General features: G+C 36.5%; 2 protein-coding genes across 2 annotated transcripts; both read right to left on the bottom strand.

Annotated features, from left to right (window-relative positions):
- Positions 1-285: 285 nt before the first annotated feature.
- On the bottom strand, positions 286-3386 carry LOC107419970 (protein CYPRO4). Its single transcript, XM_016028814.4, has 2 exons — positions 1554-3386; positions 286-824 (listed from the first exon to the last, which is right to left on the bottom strand). Exons 1-2 carry the CDS (start codon positions 3195-3197, stop codon positions 543-545), a joined length of 1926 nt encoding a protein of 641 aa, XP_015884300.1. The 5' UTR covers positions 3198-3386; the 3' UTR covers positions 286-542.
- Positions 3387-4114: 728 nt separating this feature from the next.
- Positions 4115-14004, bottom strand: LOC125422917 (pentatricopeptide repeat-containing protein At2g04860). The gene is given in 7 exon segments (XM_048475525.2): positions 4115-6136; positions 7307-7321; positions 8913-8926; positions 11934-12187; positions 12309-13114; positions 13355-13484; positions 13561-14004. Coding segments are annotated over 7 exon segments (3357 nt in total). The 5' UTR covers positions 13699-14004; the 3' UTR covers positions 4115-4136.
- Positions 14005-15547: the final 1543 nt, after the last annotated feature.

A 15547-nucleotide genomic window follows, 5' to 3' on the forward strand; every position in this document is an offset into this window, starting at 1 on the left:
TAGCTTGCTTTATAGAAGCTCTGGTGTAAATCCTCGCACTTCAGTTTTTCTATAGTTCAATCAATCATATAATACAGATCTAAGGTATTCTTGTAAACATTTATTTCTTTTTTACCTCTTTTTCTTTTTCTCTTGGTACTGGTTGATTTCTTGTTCTGGAATATCCTTGATTTTGCACCAGAGCAACTAAGCCCTGGCCACCCATTGCTGATCAAGCAAGTGATTCAACTATAGCTGAGTTTTTTTGGTAAATAACTATAGCTAAGTTCAACAGTACTAGGAATGGAAATATAATTTGAGAAATTCTGCTTCATTAAGATATAATTGTACGAAATTACCATTGGAACAATTAGACTGCTGCAAATGCAACACACAAGTACAAATTAGCCCAAATGGTTCATTACTGGAAATCACTTAGCAACCGTATCTAATTAAACAACAATCTTACGGTATAATTGAGAAGCTTTAAATGAAGCATTCGAAACTTCAAAGTTGAAGCTAAGAGAACTGACAAAGTAAACTAATATCAAGTCTTAAAAATGCTATCGCCTGCTGGATATGCTGAAAGAACTGACTTTCATGGGGGTTGCAATAACCAGAGGTGCCTCAGGAGAGTCAGTGACGGCAAATTTCTCATGCATGAAGCGACTGTCAACAATGGAATCATCCTTGAGGACAATCTTGTAACAGTAGCAGCTTTTCAGGCCCTCCTGATTGTGGTAGCACTCATGGGAACCATTCTTCACCTGTTGGAAGTTCCAAATCACACTGAACTTGCCCACAGTTGCAACCAAATGACGCTCTTGCTTCCCATTCTCCGTCACCTACAATTTTGAACCAAGGGTTTAAAATATTTACACACACATAATTAAATTACACAACTATCATTTTGAGTCAAAAAATAGCCGTGCGGTGCAATGAACCACATAAATAGTAACGAAAAATGGACTCAAAACACTTGATCTGCAAATGGTTAAGAAAGAAATATCTTAGTCTTAAACAGATACATAAGAACTGTATGAAATTGTTATCAATTGATCAATAATATACTCAATCATTAAACTCTTAAACCAAAGGGATCAAACAGCATATTGAGAAACATGATTAAGGTACTTCCAGAGAAGAAGTCTGCCTGAGAAAAAGTCTGCCTGAAAAACTCAAACAGGTATCATAAATAAAGGCCCAACAGTCGACAGAAAAGCATCCCCTACCTTCAACAATTAAAGCATATATATTTTGCATTTGTGGATAACTAAGAGAAAAAAGGAGAACAAAGATATAAATACGAAATAAACATTTTAAACAGCCTAACCCAAAGATACACATGTAAATTATATTTTGGCAATTTAATCATTTAAACAAAAAAAAAAACATATCCAGAACGCTACCAAATCACATTAAGATGAGATGCCAAACGTTTATTTGTCAACGAAAATAAGTCAAGCAAAAGAATAGAAAACACAATGATAAAAAGAAAATCCAAAAAAATAACACCAGATATAATTTTTTTCTAGAGAAAGTGCATTTAGATGGCAAAAACTACAAGGACTTACCCACGAAAATTGAGCATTACGGAACTTGTTATTAGTTCCAGCTAAATGCGAATCCAGAGGAGTCAGCTTCAACAGTCTTGGAGCTGAGATTCTGTTACCCATACGACCAGCAAAACCAGTTTTTGCTTTTCCATCTTTATCAGTGAAGACGGCGCATATAAGTATCAAATAGGTGTCTGTCGTGCCCAGAATCCACTTCCCATCAAATGTAACGTCAACATGGGTAATAGGCGAACCAAGCCCTGGAAAAGCTGTTTTTGCCTGTCTCATAGAATTGATTGAATACAACCTGATCTTTCCGTCAAGCGACCCAACAACAATTGAGCCATCACCAGTGGTCGCAAAGCACTGAAAGTTGGTTCCTCTGGAGAATTGGTGTCCTTGGGTCCAATTCAAAATAGGAGCAGCCGAAGTGGCAAGGTCCTGAACCATCCCATTCCTATCACGCATATCCCATCGACAAAGCCTGTTATCATCCAATCCTAAGAATGTTGACCCTGAAGGATCCAACTGAGCTCCCTTGCTGTCATTTGTAATATCTCTCATCGTAATATCAGTTCCATCCTTCTCAAATTTCCACTCTGTAACAATCTTCCCAGTTTCTATATCTAGGTGATGGAGTCCCGTAGAATGAGGCTTCCCTTCCTTCAATGGACTCATGATGAGCATGTTAGTCTCGGCCCTCATAAGCAAAGCCTTTTTGGGGGTTGAATGTACCAAGCTGGATGTGGGCCTGTAATTTCCATTATCAAAGTTCACACAAACGCCTTTCCCATGTATTCCATGAGTAAAATTCTTGACAACCTGAATGCCAGAGTCACCCACCAAAAAACTATTATCTAAAGCACCCAATGCCAAGCTTTGTATACCTCCATTGGCCGCCTCTTCAAACTCCTCCCTCAGATCCTGATTCGCTCTCAATGGTGTAGCAGAACCAGGACTTTTAACAAAAGAATCATCTGCATCTTCCCAAACCGAATCATCTGCCACTTCTGGCTTCGCCCATGCAACAAAATCCTTCCCATAAACCTTAATTTTGTTGGGCTCTGTTGCCTCAACCCCATAAGTGTTCTCGAATAAACAATCTTGGAATTTGGAAACAAATTGCTTATAATCCTCGTCGTTGAAGAACTTCATTGCCCACACACCTTGGGCAACAAAATCAACGCGACGCTGATCGCCAAAAGTCTTCAACTGCATCTCAGCAGAGACTTTCACTCGAATCTTTGAACTAACCCTTAAAACCCATAAAGAATCTTCTCCTTCCTCCTCCTCATCATCGTCTTCTTCATCACCGTTTCCAATTCGAGAGGTTTTAACAAAAGAGTAAGAAGTAAGTTTTTCGGAGGTTACCCATTTTGCTTTGGGGGTGTTTCCACCGATGTGAAGGTAGAGTTTAACAGCATTTTTGAGACTCGGATTCTGGGATGAAGAGTACTTGAGCTTGAGGGCCTTGAGCTTAGCCTCCACTTCGTCCAGCGACGATGGGGTTTTGGGTCGGCGCTCCGAAGATCTCTGGCGGTTCTCTTCATCATCCTCTTCGAAGTCCTGGTAGTTTTCTTCTTCTACTTCGCTTTGTTGCTCGTTATCTTCCTCATCTGAGTCCGAAATATCAAGATCCTCGCGACTGTGAGCCCCACCCATCCTGCTTCCTTTGCCTTTCTTGCAGAAAACAAGTGCAAAGCCGGATCGCCAAAGAGGAAAGAATGAAAAATGCAAAGGTAGAGAATTTGAGAGATGGAAAGGAAAACTGTGTGTTTGTGAAGAGCGCCAAGTTCGAATTTTGAAATTGGTGCCGTTCGCTGTTTGGAAATTTTCTTCGTTTTTTAAGTACTTTTTAGGGTTTTCGAAAGATGAAGGGTAGGTGGGGTCACGGGCAACCGACTATTACAGGTTTGAGTTAGGCTGAGGGGTGACCCGTGTTGCGCGTATATCCAACGGTCTGCTCCAGTGGATACCGAGAAAACCGGTCAAGTTTAAAATTACGAAAGTGATTAAGACAAAATTGAGATATAAAAATTTCTCATCCTCTTTGATTTTCTTCTAGTTTAGGCCCCCCAAAAAAAAATTGTATATATAAACATACATAAAAGTTAATTTAATATATAAATACTGCATTGAAAATTGTTGTCATGCAGCAACGAAACCCAAAGATATATTACCAAAAGTGAAATTTGAAACTCAAAACATGTTTTTCTGAACATCATGGCTCTAAAAGTCTAAACTCATTTCTAGTTCGCCACCAATTGAAATGGACCATGTAATCATCAACATCATGTGAAATTTTGAGTATTTAGGCCGCGTAAGTTCCTGGCCATACGGATCATAAAGAAACTTCCCTCATCCTTGGTAATTTGCTAGCAACTACACCGCCAATAATCTGTTTTTTTTTTTTAATTTTAAATTAAAATATATGTTCGTCTTTAAATATCTTGAATTGGATCCGGAAAAGTTTTTAGAAATATTTCCTGTAAAGGTGGTTGAATATGGGAGAAAAAAAAAATATATACATATATATATATATATATATTATATATAGAATACCAAAATAAGAATATTAATCACTATGAAACCAACTACTGCCTAGTATTTGTATCCAAATTCCAAACTGCCATTACTGGATAAATCTTTATTCATGCCTTCCATCGAAGTGACCTCAATAACACTAATCCCTGAACAGCCATCCCCTCCACTGTCTCTCATCATATCCCTCACTTTTGCTACATCATCCCACCTTCCCTTACTCGCATAAAGATTTGACATCAAAATATAAAACCCACCACTTTTGCTGTCCAACAAAAATAACTTTTTAGCCAAGTACTCACCCAGCTCCACCTCTTGGTGGATGCAACAGGCATTCAGCAAAGCTCCCCATACAGCAAAATCGGGCTCTACATCCATGCTTCTTATCAATGTTAATGCCTCCTCAAACAAGCCAGCACGACCAAAGAGACCAACCATGCAAGCAAAGTGCTGCAAACCTGGCACCATATTGAATTCTTCCCTCATGATTTGGAAGTATTTTCTTCCTTCATCAACAAGACCTCCATGGGTACAAGCTGCTAAAACTCCCAAGAAACTGATTTTATCAGGTTTTAGCCCTTTTTCCTGCACGTCAGAGAAGCAAGCAAGAGCTTTATGCTCTAATCCATACAAACTATAACCCGAAATCATTGAGTTCCATGTTGCCAAACATGGATCTTTGATGCACTTAAACACCCTTTCAGCATGCTCTATTCTTCCGCATTTGGTGTACATGTCTATAAGAGCAGTCCCAACAAAATCTTCCACCCCAAAATCATGTCTCAAGACAAAGTTATGGAGTCTCTCCCCAAACTGCAAATATCCAAGTTGGCCACACCCAGATAGTAAACTAGCAATCGTAATGGCATCTGGACTATGCCCATATATCTTCATTTGACAGAATAACTCAAAGGCATCACTTGACTTTCCAGCCTGCACGCAGCCAGAAATCAAAGAATTCCAACTGATTATTGGTCTCTCATGCATCTCAGAAAACAGAGAAAAAGCAGCTTCTATAGCATCAAACCTTGAATACATGCTTATCAACCCATTTGTCACCAAATTATCAATGCTCAACCCACTCTTGAACCCATAACCATGGAAAGCAAGTGCAATGCCGAAGTGAGCAGGGTCTCTAATCCCACGAAGGATGCTAACCATAGCGACTGCATCCATTTTCATGTCTAACTGCTGCATTTCTGCAAAAATTCTCATCACAGTGTCCATGTTACCCTTCTCAGCATGGCATGATAAAATTGCCGTTAAGGGAACTAAATTTTTCTGGGGTAGTGACTTGTAAAGCAGTTCTGCTGATACTGAATTTCCACACCTTGAATATTCACAAACTAGTGAAGCAATCACGGAAATATCATCGATGATACCAAGTTTAATGGCATGACAATGGGTGGTTTCTGGATTAGCATTTGCTGAGAGAAGGCTAACCAGGGTCACTGGATTTGCTTTCACACTTTCCACCATCATCTGCTTGAAGACAAGCATCGCCTCATCAAAGAAACCATTTTGTCCATAAGCACCAATCATGGTATTCCAAGAAATCACGCCCTTATCATCTATCTCTTCAAACAAGCATTTTGCGGCATCCAAATCCGCATATTTGCCATACATAGACGTAAGCACATTCTTCACCTCAGAATACAAATAAAGGCCAGCTTTAATTGCAAACCCATGGACAGATTTTCCTTGGAAAATTAATTCATGTCTACCACACGAAGGAACCAAACTAACCAAAGTTGTTTCTTGAGGATTAAAACCCTCTCTACACATTTGAACAAATAATTTTAAAGCGTCAACATCATATCCATTTCGTGAAAATCCACAAATTAATGCGTTCCAAGAGACAACATCTCTCTCGAGCATATCATCGAATAAGCGGTGTGCAACTTGTAAGCATCCGAGTTTCGTATGAAAGTCAAGAAACGCAGTGCTCACATAGACAAAATGGCGAACACCAGATTTTATCAAGAAGGTATGAATCTGATTTGCTTCAATTCTTGATTTGTCCGAGTTAAGAGGTAAGGAAGAAGAAGAAGAAGTAAGAGCTTTAAGAATCCAAGCGAATGTGACATCGTTCGGCTTAACATTAGAACCTAATAAGGCGCGGAAAAGAAGAAGTGCTTGCCTGGAACTTTTGCTTTCAGCGTAATATTTGAAGAGCGAGTGGAAATAACTGAGGTTAGGCTTTGTAGATAGACCAACTGAACAGGCCAAGTTCATAGTCTGGACTTTTAGCGCCAGATTAACCGTTAGGTAATCGGTCCCCACTTACATACAGAGTCTATCTTATAACTTTTTATTGCATACTATAATACATATACATATATACATACATATACATACATATATACATACATATACATACATACATACATATATATATATATATATATATATATATGTCTCAAAGGATCTACCTTATTTATTTATTTATTTTAAATTGAAATCAAAGGATCAGCTTTTAAGTGCTTTCCTTAAAATCAAATGATGTAACTGATAACGTAAAATCTAAATTCTATATTTAGCTTTATTCGTAGTTTGGAATATACGAGAGAAAAATAAAATAAAAAATGAAAAGTGAATATTGATTTTAGGCTTCTTCTTTTTTCCCATATTAAAATCTAATAAATTAGTGACACATGTCTGAAATTAGTGGAAGATGAAGGGACAGATTATATGTGGCGGACAGTGACTTAGTTAATTAACGACACAATGTTGTCTTCAATTGGTGAAAGTTAATTTAGGAAAACATGACTCATAATCATAAACAAGGAAAGAAAAAATCAACGAAGAGCTAGCAAATGAAGAAAAGTAAAACTTTCAATAATATGAAACCTCTCAGAATATTTATTATGGAAAAGCAGTACTAGAAAGAATGGTTTTTCTAGTATTATTGGTGCTAAGAGTATTGGAAGCGGAACCACTATGACCATCTCAAAATTAAGAGATAGAAGTGTTCCATTATTACATACTAGATAAGCGAGCAATAACTATTATATAGGCGGTCACTTTTTCTCCCACACAGCATAGTTTATTCCAGAGTAAGCAAGTTGGTAGTTTGGTGGAAGAAGGTTTCCCAAATCATCTTTTGGCCCAATCTTCACAATGATCTTGTCGTCAATTCCAGCCATATAAAGGTCAGCTTCAGCGGCTAAAATATTGACGCTGCTTGTGGCATTGATGCCGTTTCTTGTCCTAATTGCACTCAAATTTACCAACTCCTCTTTCTTCTTGTCCCCCCATTCAAACAAGTGATCATAGTACTGCACAACAAAAACACAAACAAACATATATGGCATTTATTTTAGCAGTGTTACTAAGACAGAATTATAGAATTATACAAACAAACATTGGTGTGTAAAAGAAAGGTGATGTTGTAAATTACAATAGAAGGAATCCCAGGATGAGTGAGAATGTATGCATATCCCAGCGAGACATTATCAGGTGGAAAAGGACCAGGGAAAACCTCCTGAGGCCCTGTGTCATGGTTGTCAATAAATGTTACAGCGCTGTCTGGTTTTATTCCAATCAAACCAGAAGGCTTGCCGTTAGAGTCCTTCAACCTCCACAGCTGCCCTTCAACAGCTGCATTTAGAATCCCTTTGGTTGTGAAATCAAAAGCAGTAACACCCCCTCCTGCAGCTTCAATCCAATTAGCTATCTCTCTACGATGGGCGTCCAGGTCCGTACCAACTTTTCCATCAGATCCCTTTGGAAAATCAGGCCAGTTTTCGCCAACTGCGAAACTCGGCGATGTCTGCTCCATGTAAACCTTTGTAACGCTAGAAGCATACCCTCTTACGAAATCAAATCTCCATCCCTCGAATCCGATTTCGGTTTTCAACCAGTTCATCCACTCTGATAACTCTTTCTGAACCTGCGGGTTGAGCTGGTCGATGTCAATTGCATATGGAAAGTCCTGACCGCTATCCGGGTTCCCTTTGCCATCGGAACAGATAGGTTCATTTTTACAGATGAAGGAAGGTCCCCAGTCAAGACGCGAATCAGGAGTTCCACCTTCGAAGTTGCATGTCCCATTCTCAACTGCTCTGTGATTTATAACTATATCTGCAACGGCTTTGATTCCTTTCTGCTTCAAAGCACCGATTAGCGACTTCAATTCATCTTGGTTTCCGTATCTGGATGTGAGATCGTATAGCCTTTCCGGTATGTAACCTCCAAAAAGGGGGACACACAAAGTTTCAGTCTAATGAATCACACATATGATGCCACCGGATGAAATATAGAAAGAGATAAAAGTACCAATAAGGATATTGGGTCAAATCCGGAGTTGACTATATCTTATAAAATGTAGAAAGAGACTATGTGACTGTGTCTTAAAGTAAATAAAGAAAAAGAAGTTACAGTTTGCAAGCTATTTAAATCAGCAAAGATATGAACAAAATGTAAAACAGCAGAGGATGCAATACCTTGAGTAGCGTTAAAAGCAGAGCTAGAAGGAGGGGGGAGCCAGACATGAGTAATTCCTGCATTTGCAATGTCAGGAATGGAGTTCTTTAAAGAATTATACCATCCTCCTTTACTATGAGAATCCCAATTGAATCCCTGTCATATTATCAAATCTTGGCAAGTTAGAAAACAAGTATAATTGTTGATTAAAGAGAGTTGATACCATTAGGACTTAGTTAATAGTGCAGGGCATACCTGGAATAGTATGGTAGGAGATGTGAAAGAAGGAAAAAGAGAGATACTGACGCAGAGGCAGAAGAAGTAGAGTGAAGTACGAAACTCCATGTTGTTGGCTGTGATTAGAAATGGGTGCTAGCTTCCAATTTATAAGCATTGTCTTACCAAGAAAACCTAAAAAATGGTGGCTTGGAAAAGTAGTAGACTATTGCATAAGTTTGACTACATGACTCCACATCAAAGATCCAACAGTAGAGTTAGATAAGAGGACGAACATAATGTTAAATTCTACGGGAACAGAAAGCATTATCATGTGAGGAAGAAAAGTCTTCGAGTAAATTAATGCGATTTGTTTGATTCAGTTCAAGATCAAATTTTCTCTTCGGGTGAGCTCATATTTCAAATGATTTTTTTCTTTCATATACTTATCCTGTTATCCATTATCTTGCATGTAGCAAAAATGATTTTGCATCCAAACTTCAACGGTGTAAAAACGTAAACGATAAGAAAATGAATGCTTGACTACGGCCAACTGGAAAAGCAACGATGTTTTTGGTAAGACTAGAAATTACTTCTATATCTCGATACACACACAAGCAAAATTATACATATAGCACTATGCTTAACTAAATGTACAACTCCTTTGGCTAATTACTTTTCGAAACAAAAATCAAATAATAGTTGAAATTCTGCTTTTATCCTTGATGAATAATGACGATAATTGAAACTTATGCAGCACTAAACTTCTGCCTTGACATGCGGGCAAAACACGTAACGTGTAAAAAAAAATTTTTTTAAGAAAAAAAAATAGCAAGCAAGGATGAACATTGAAATTAGATGGTTCGTTTGCCATATTCCAATTAATATCAAAGATCGGAATCAAACTCTACTGCGAAGGAAATTATGGTTGTGCTTAGACTTTTGTGTATACGTGAGTCTAGATACATTACCTATGAAGTAAAGTTATAATAGCAAAAGTCCTTTCCTTCATTTGTTTCACTTTTGAACTTTCAAACCCTTTTTTTTTTTTTTTTCGTTTTTTGCCTGTTCAAACCGACATGTCTTTGTCTAGAAGAAACGAAGTGGTTTGGTCGCAAACCATAAGATTGCTGGTAAAGTGTCACGTTCCGCAGGAAAATGGAGGAATCTTTGAGGCTTATTCGGAATATTCAAGACTCTCTTTAAGAATTCATGATAATTCAAGAGAAATCTAGAGGGGTCCGGAAGATTCTAGAAGCTTTTAGGTAAGAGAATTATAGAAAGTTATAGATGATTCAAGAGAACTCTAGAAGGTTCTAAATGACTCAAGAGATCTCTGAAATGTTCTAGAACACTATAGAACAATCTAGGACTTATGTATTTTTCTAAAACATTTTAGAATTATGTAATAAGATAAATTTCTAGAATAGTCCGTATAAATATCTAGGAGAATTATCTAGAAACTAATCTAGGATAGTGTCATGTGTACAATATCTAGAATGTTGTATCCTCGTACTACATGCCAAACTCTCTATATAAAGGGGGTGAACCCTCATTTATAAATAGAACCAAGAATCCATACATTCACTTGTAAAACTCTCTTCTAAGCAATATACTTTCATTCTTCCAAACTCTCTTTTGCGCTTTAGTCTTTTTTACTTAGTTTTTATTTTTTGTGAGCAAAAAGCTTATTTAGTTGCAATAAAGGATTGGAATAGCAACTAAGACCGCACGGTTTGAAGGGTAAACAAACAAATCCGTGACAAAAGACTGCCCAATTAAAAAGTCCGAGTTAATAGGTCTGGACATTCGTCACCAGTCCATGTTACAAAGTTGGGCTTATGTCTATTTACTCTTGACCCAAATTTCTCATCCCAGCGTTGCATTGCTTTGCAAGGTTCATTTCAGCCGTCAAGCCCCAGCCTAGCAGGGAATTACTTCTAGCATGATATGAAAGTGATCAGCTCTCAAAACTCTCTAGTGCATTGTTTTTGGCTAATACTCAAGTGCTCTGTTTTGAATTTGGTTCATATTAAATTATGAAAATAATAAAGTAAATACATAATTAACTTTTATATTAAGTGTAAATTTAAAACTTGTAACACCATTTTAATCATATTGTTGATTACAAATTTTATGTATTTATTTATTTGATCTCGTTTATTTGATAAAACAGTTGAAAATTCTAATAAAATTGAATTAAAAAATAAAATGACCGCGTGAATACATTGAAATAATAGATTTTTATTAGAGTTTGTGACCCGAATTCTTGTTGACCCGACCCGAAAAGCTCGCGGTGCGACCCATTTGGTGAAACTAAATTTTGGAGAAAAATTTGGGGCTCTGTGGTGGAAGCGGAGGTCTCGGGCCGATATGGACCTGTTCAATTTTAGGGTTTCTTCTGTACTATATATATATCTGTATTTTTGTTCGACCGTCATTGGGGTTTTTTAGGGTATCTCGAAATTTGGCTCACCTTGTACAAATCTTTCGATATTGGATTTGCTTCTCCCTGCCCGTGGTTTTTCCCGTCAAGGGTTTCCACGTTAATTGTGTGTTTGTTCTTCGATTTCTTTGTTTCTGTTGCCATTTGTTTTTCTCCCAATTCCGTAACAATTTTCAATGCTGATTTTGGATTCACAAGAAGTTCTGAGCAAAATAATATATATATATATATATATATATTTTTTTTTTTTGGGTTCATCTAAAAGTTCAGTATGTTAGAGATATAAAAACAGATTTTCATATTATCTTATGCTTACATGTGAAATCCACGTATGAAATCTATATGATTGAATGAGGAATATGGTACACTGAAATAGTAGATTTCTTAAGGAGATATGTATGTATTTTGAGTAAATGGCGGACTAATGTGGAAGTCAAGATGATCAAAGAAGACCATGAAATTGGAAAAATCAACCAAAAAAGAGCTGGCGAAGAACTATTCAACGAAGGCCAAGTACTCTTGGAATAATCTTGAAACTCGCCAGAACATCAATCTGGGAAGTTAGGAAATTGGACCATATACAAGAGATCAAACTTTTACATCTCATGAAAAAACATGATTGCAGTAAAAGGTTAACTTTTGTATAATTACCTCATTTGAGTACAGGTTTGGTTGGATTACAAAATCCATTATTTATACAACCCACAAAACAAAAAAAACAAAAAAAAAAAACAATAAAATTATATTATACATTGTAATCGTCTCAAGGCAATCAATTTTTCTCCCAAACAGCATAGTCTTTTCCAGAGGTAGCAACTTTATAGTTTGGCGGAACAAGGTTTCCCAAATCCATTTTTGGACCAATCTTCACAATGATCTTGTTATCAATCCCAGCCAAATAAAGATCAGCATCAGCAGCTAAAATGTTCACGGTGCTCGTGGTCTGGATGGTGTTTCTTGTCCTAATTGCAGTCAGTTTTGTTAACTCCTCTTTGAGCCCCCAGTCAAAGAAATGATCATAGAACTGCAAAACACAAAAAGCCATAGCTTAAAATCAGGCATTAGCCAAACCGCATTAACAAACAAGGTACTGAAAAAAAAAATAAATAAATAAAAAAAATACAAACAAGGCGATAGTAAATTACTATTGATGGAATGCCAGGATGAGTGAGAATGTATGCATATCCCAGAATGACTTTATCAGATGGGAAAGGCCAAAGCTTTTGAGTAGACCCTGTATCATGATTGTCAATGAATGTGACTGCCCTTGCAGGCTTTATTCCAATCAACCCTGGAGGCTTTCCATTGGAGTCCTTCAACCTCCACAGCTCTCCTTCAACAGCAGCTTGTAGAATCCCTTTCGTAGTGAAGTCAAAAGCAGTAACAGCCCCACCAGCAGCCTCAACCCAATTAGCAAGTGTACCACGGTGAGCGTCCTGGTTAGTATCAGGTTTTCCATTTTGTCCATAAGAAAGAGAGTTCCAATTCTCCCCTACTGCGAAACCCGGAGATGTTTGTTCCATGTAAATTTTGGTAATACTTGGAGCATAACCCTTCACGAAGTCGAATCGCCATCCGTCGAATCCGATTTCGGTTTTCAGCCAATTCATCCACTCAGAAAGCTCTTTCTGTACCTGTGGATTGAGGTGGTCAATGTCAGGGGCCGGTTGAAAATCCTCACCGCTATCTGGGTTTCCATTGCCGTCGGAATAGGCAGTGTCATCTTTGCAGATGAAAGAGGGTCCCCAGTCAAGCTTTCCATCTGGGGTTCCACCTTCAAAGATGCACCATATTCCTCTCCCGTCCTTCTTCTCAGCCGTTCTGTGGTTTATTACAATGTCAGCAAGGGCTTTGATTCCTTTCTCTTTCAAAGCAGCAATTAGAGACTTGAGTTCATCCCGGGAACCATATTTTGATGCGTTGAGATCGTATAGCCTTCCCGGCATGTAACCTCCAAACAATAGACACCATAAAAGTTTCAGTCTAAAAAACACTCAATTCTTCGTATACATGAGAAACAGGAGGGATAAATAAAATTGGGTTATTTTATCACTTTTTTTTTTTTTTTTTTTTAAACTTGTAAGAATTAATTAAACCAAGGTATGCGGAAAACGACCCAGTTACTATGCTATTGGATTGGAGCATTGAAGAAGATAAAGAAGAGGTATTATTTGAGCAGAGAAGGGGGTACCTTGAGGAGCAACAGATTGAGACGGAGGAGGTAGCCAGACATGAGTTATGCCTGCGTTAGCAAGATCAGGAACAGAATTCTTTAGGGAATTATACCATCCTCCTTTGTTACTGGATTCCCAATTGAACCCCTGTCGTATTTTCAAAATCTTCAAAAGTTAGAAGCCGAAACAGTTGTAAAAAAAGAAAGATAGAAATATGACAAACCTGGAATAATATAGCTGGAGAAGTGAAGGAAGGAAAGACAAATATGCAGAGGCAGAACGAATAGAGTAGAGGGAGAAATTCCATGTCGTTGATTGGTCTTTCATTGGAGAGATAGGTGCTTCTTTTATAGGCATACATATAAGCTTTGTTTCGAAGGCGTGACGGCAGGAATTCAACGATCCCATTCAGACTACCATATAAAGAAGTTGAAGCATTGACGATTAGTGCTTGAAGAAAACGTCAGGGAATCACAGTATGAACACTTATTTTGTGTTAGACAAAAACATTAAAAATTATTTATATGGAGAGAGATGAGTCAATGACCCAATTCTACTTTCAGACTCTCTGATTTATACCGTTTGTTTCTTCTTCCTTCTAGGGTGATATGCTCATTTTGATGTTTTTGGTCTTTCCTCTCTATTGGAGATGATAAGCATCTTTTGTTTCCTTATCCATTGCAATAATTTAATATGCATATTGTACTGCAAAAATAAATTTCAAGCGAAAACTTTAATAATGTGAAAATTTAGTGCGGGTTTGGTAACTTTTGCTAAAACAATTTTTATAAACCAAATTTTGAGAAATAAAATTAATAAATTTGATTTCATATTTTTAGAATTTAAGAACATGTATGAATATATTTGAAAATATTTTATGAAAATGAAAATGGTAAAATCATGTTTTGTAATAATTAAATATGATATATATGTATATGGAAAAAAAAAATTTATTATCTAAAATAATAAGCATTATTCATATTTATTTATAATATATATTAAATATGGCACATATTTCTATAAAATAATATTTTTAAATTTAAAATGATAAAAATTATCTATTTTTTATAATATTTTTGTTTCCAAAATTTATCAAAAATATTTTTAGGATGTTTTTCAAAGTTATTTAAGTTTTAAAATATGTTTTTTTTTTTTTTTCATAGTCTGTAATTCAAGAATAACTAACTAATACAATTTTAATCACTTTTCAATTTCTAAAATGAAAAACCATTTTGCAAAACCGAAGGAATAGTTATATAAACGATGGTACATATAAATCTACTGTGTCTTTCTTTTTTTTAATGAAAAGTAAAGGTTGTATTAACCAAGAGGCAAGCTAACTGAAAAAACGAAAAAGCTTGGCAATGGATCAGCAGATAGCAAAAGAGCCTTTTTATAATGTTTACAAAATCCATACAGATAAGGTAAGGGGTTAAGGAACCCTCAAAAGAATTTCTCACAGCCCAATTACAAGCCAAATGAACCAATCTAATAAAAGATCTAGGAATCCAAACAAACGAAATACAATCAAATTGCTGGAAGTCTGACGGAAGATTTTTTGTAATTCTCACCCAGCAGATTTCTATGTATGCAACTCTGTATCCGGAATTCATAAAACTGTGACCATATCAGTTAGTTATCATTCCTATTGAGATTTCTTTCCAAAATGAAGAAAAGAAAATTATTTGAGTTTTGGAACTTCTACTAACCTTCCTATTGTTTTTCTTTATTACGGTTCAGATTCTTGTTTTCCCACCTACTCTTTATTCTATCCAACGTCATATTCATTTTTATGTGTTTCCTTCCTATCCATTTGAAATGATAAAGCTTTTTGTTTTTTTCGGTGATTGCATTAGTGATTTTAAACCCAATAATTTAGTAATGTGAAAGTTTAGAAATACAATACGAAAGCTTGACCATTGCAAGCTGGAAAACAAGAACTCTAGAAAGCGTGGACCTATATAAACGATGATGTATAAATAAATCCACTTTGTCTTTCATTGTATTCGTTTTCAGAGCAATTGAATCTGACAAGGTGGAGTCAAGTCTGATTGAAAGCTTTTCTAAATTCTCACCCAAGATTTCTCGCAACTTTTTTATCCGGAACTCAAAAAGTTGTGACCATTATCAGTTATGACCATCCCATTTTACTTATCATAGATTTCCATCCAGAAATAAAAAGTCCTACAAATTTTGTAACTTTCATTAAA

Source organism: Ziziphus jujuba, chromosome 5, assembly GCF_031755915.1.
Source record: "Ziziphus jujuba cultivar Dongzao chromosome 5, ASM3175591v1".
In the NCBI taxonomy this organism is placed as follows: domain Eukaryota; kingdom Viridiplantae; phylum Streptophyta; class Magnoliopsida; order Rosales; family Rhamnaceae; genus Ziziphus; species Ziziphus jujuba.

Excerpts from the sequence above, each read along its gene's own strand:
- LOC107419970 (XM_016028814.4), bottom strand. The coding sequence starts at position 3,197 with ATGGGTGGGGCTCACAGTCGCGAGGATCTTGATATTTCGGACTCAGAT. Across the intron at positions 825-1,553 it reads GTAATGCTCAATTTTCGTGG|GTGACGGAGAATGGGAAGCA; the intron begins GTAAGTCCTTGT and ends TCAAAATTGTAG.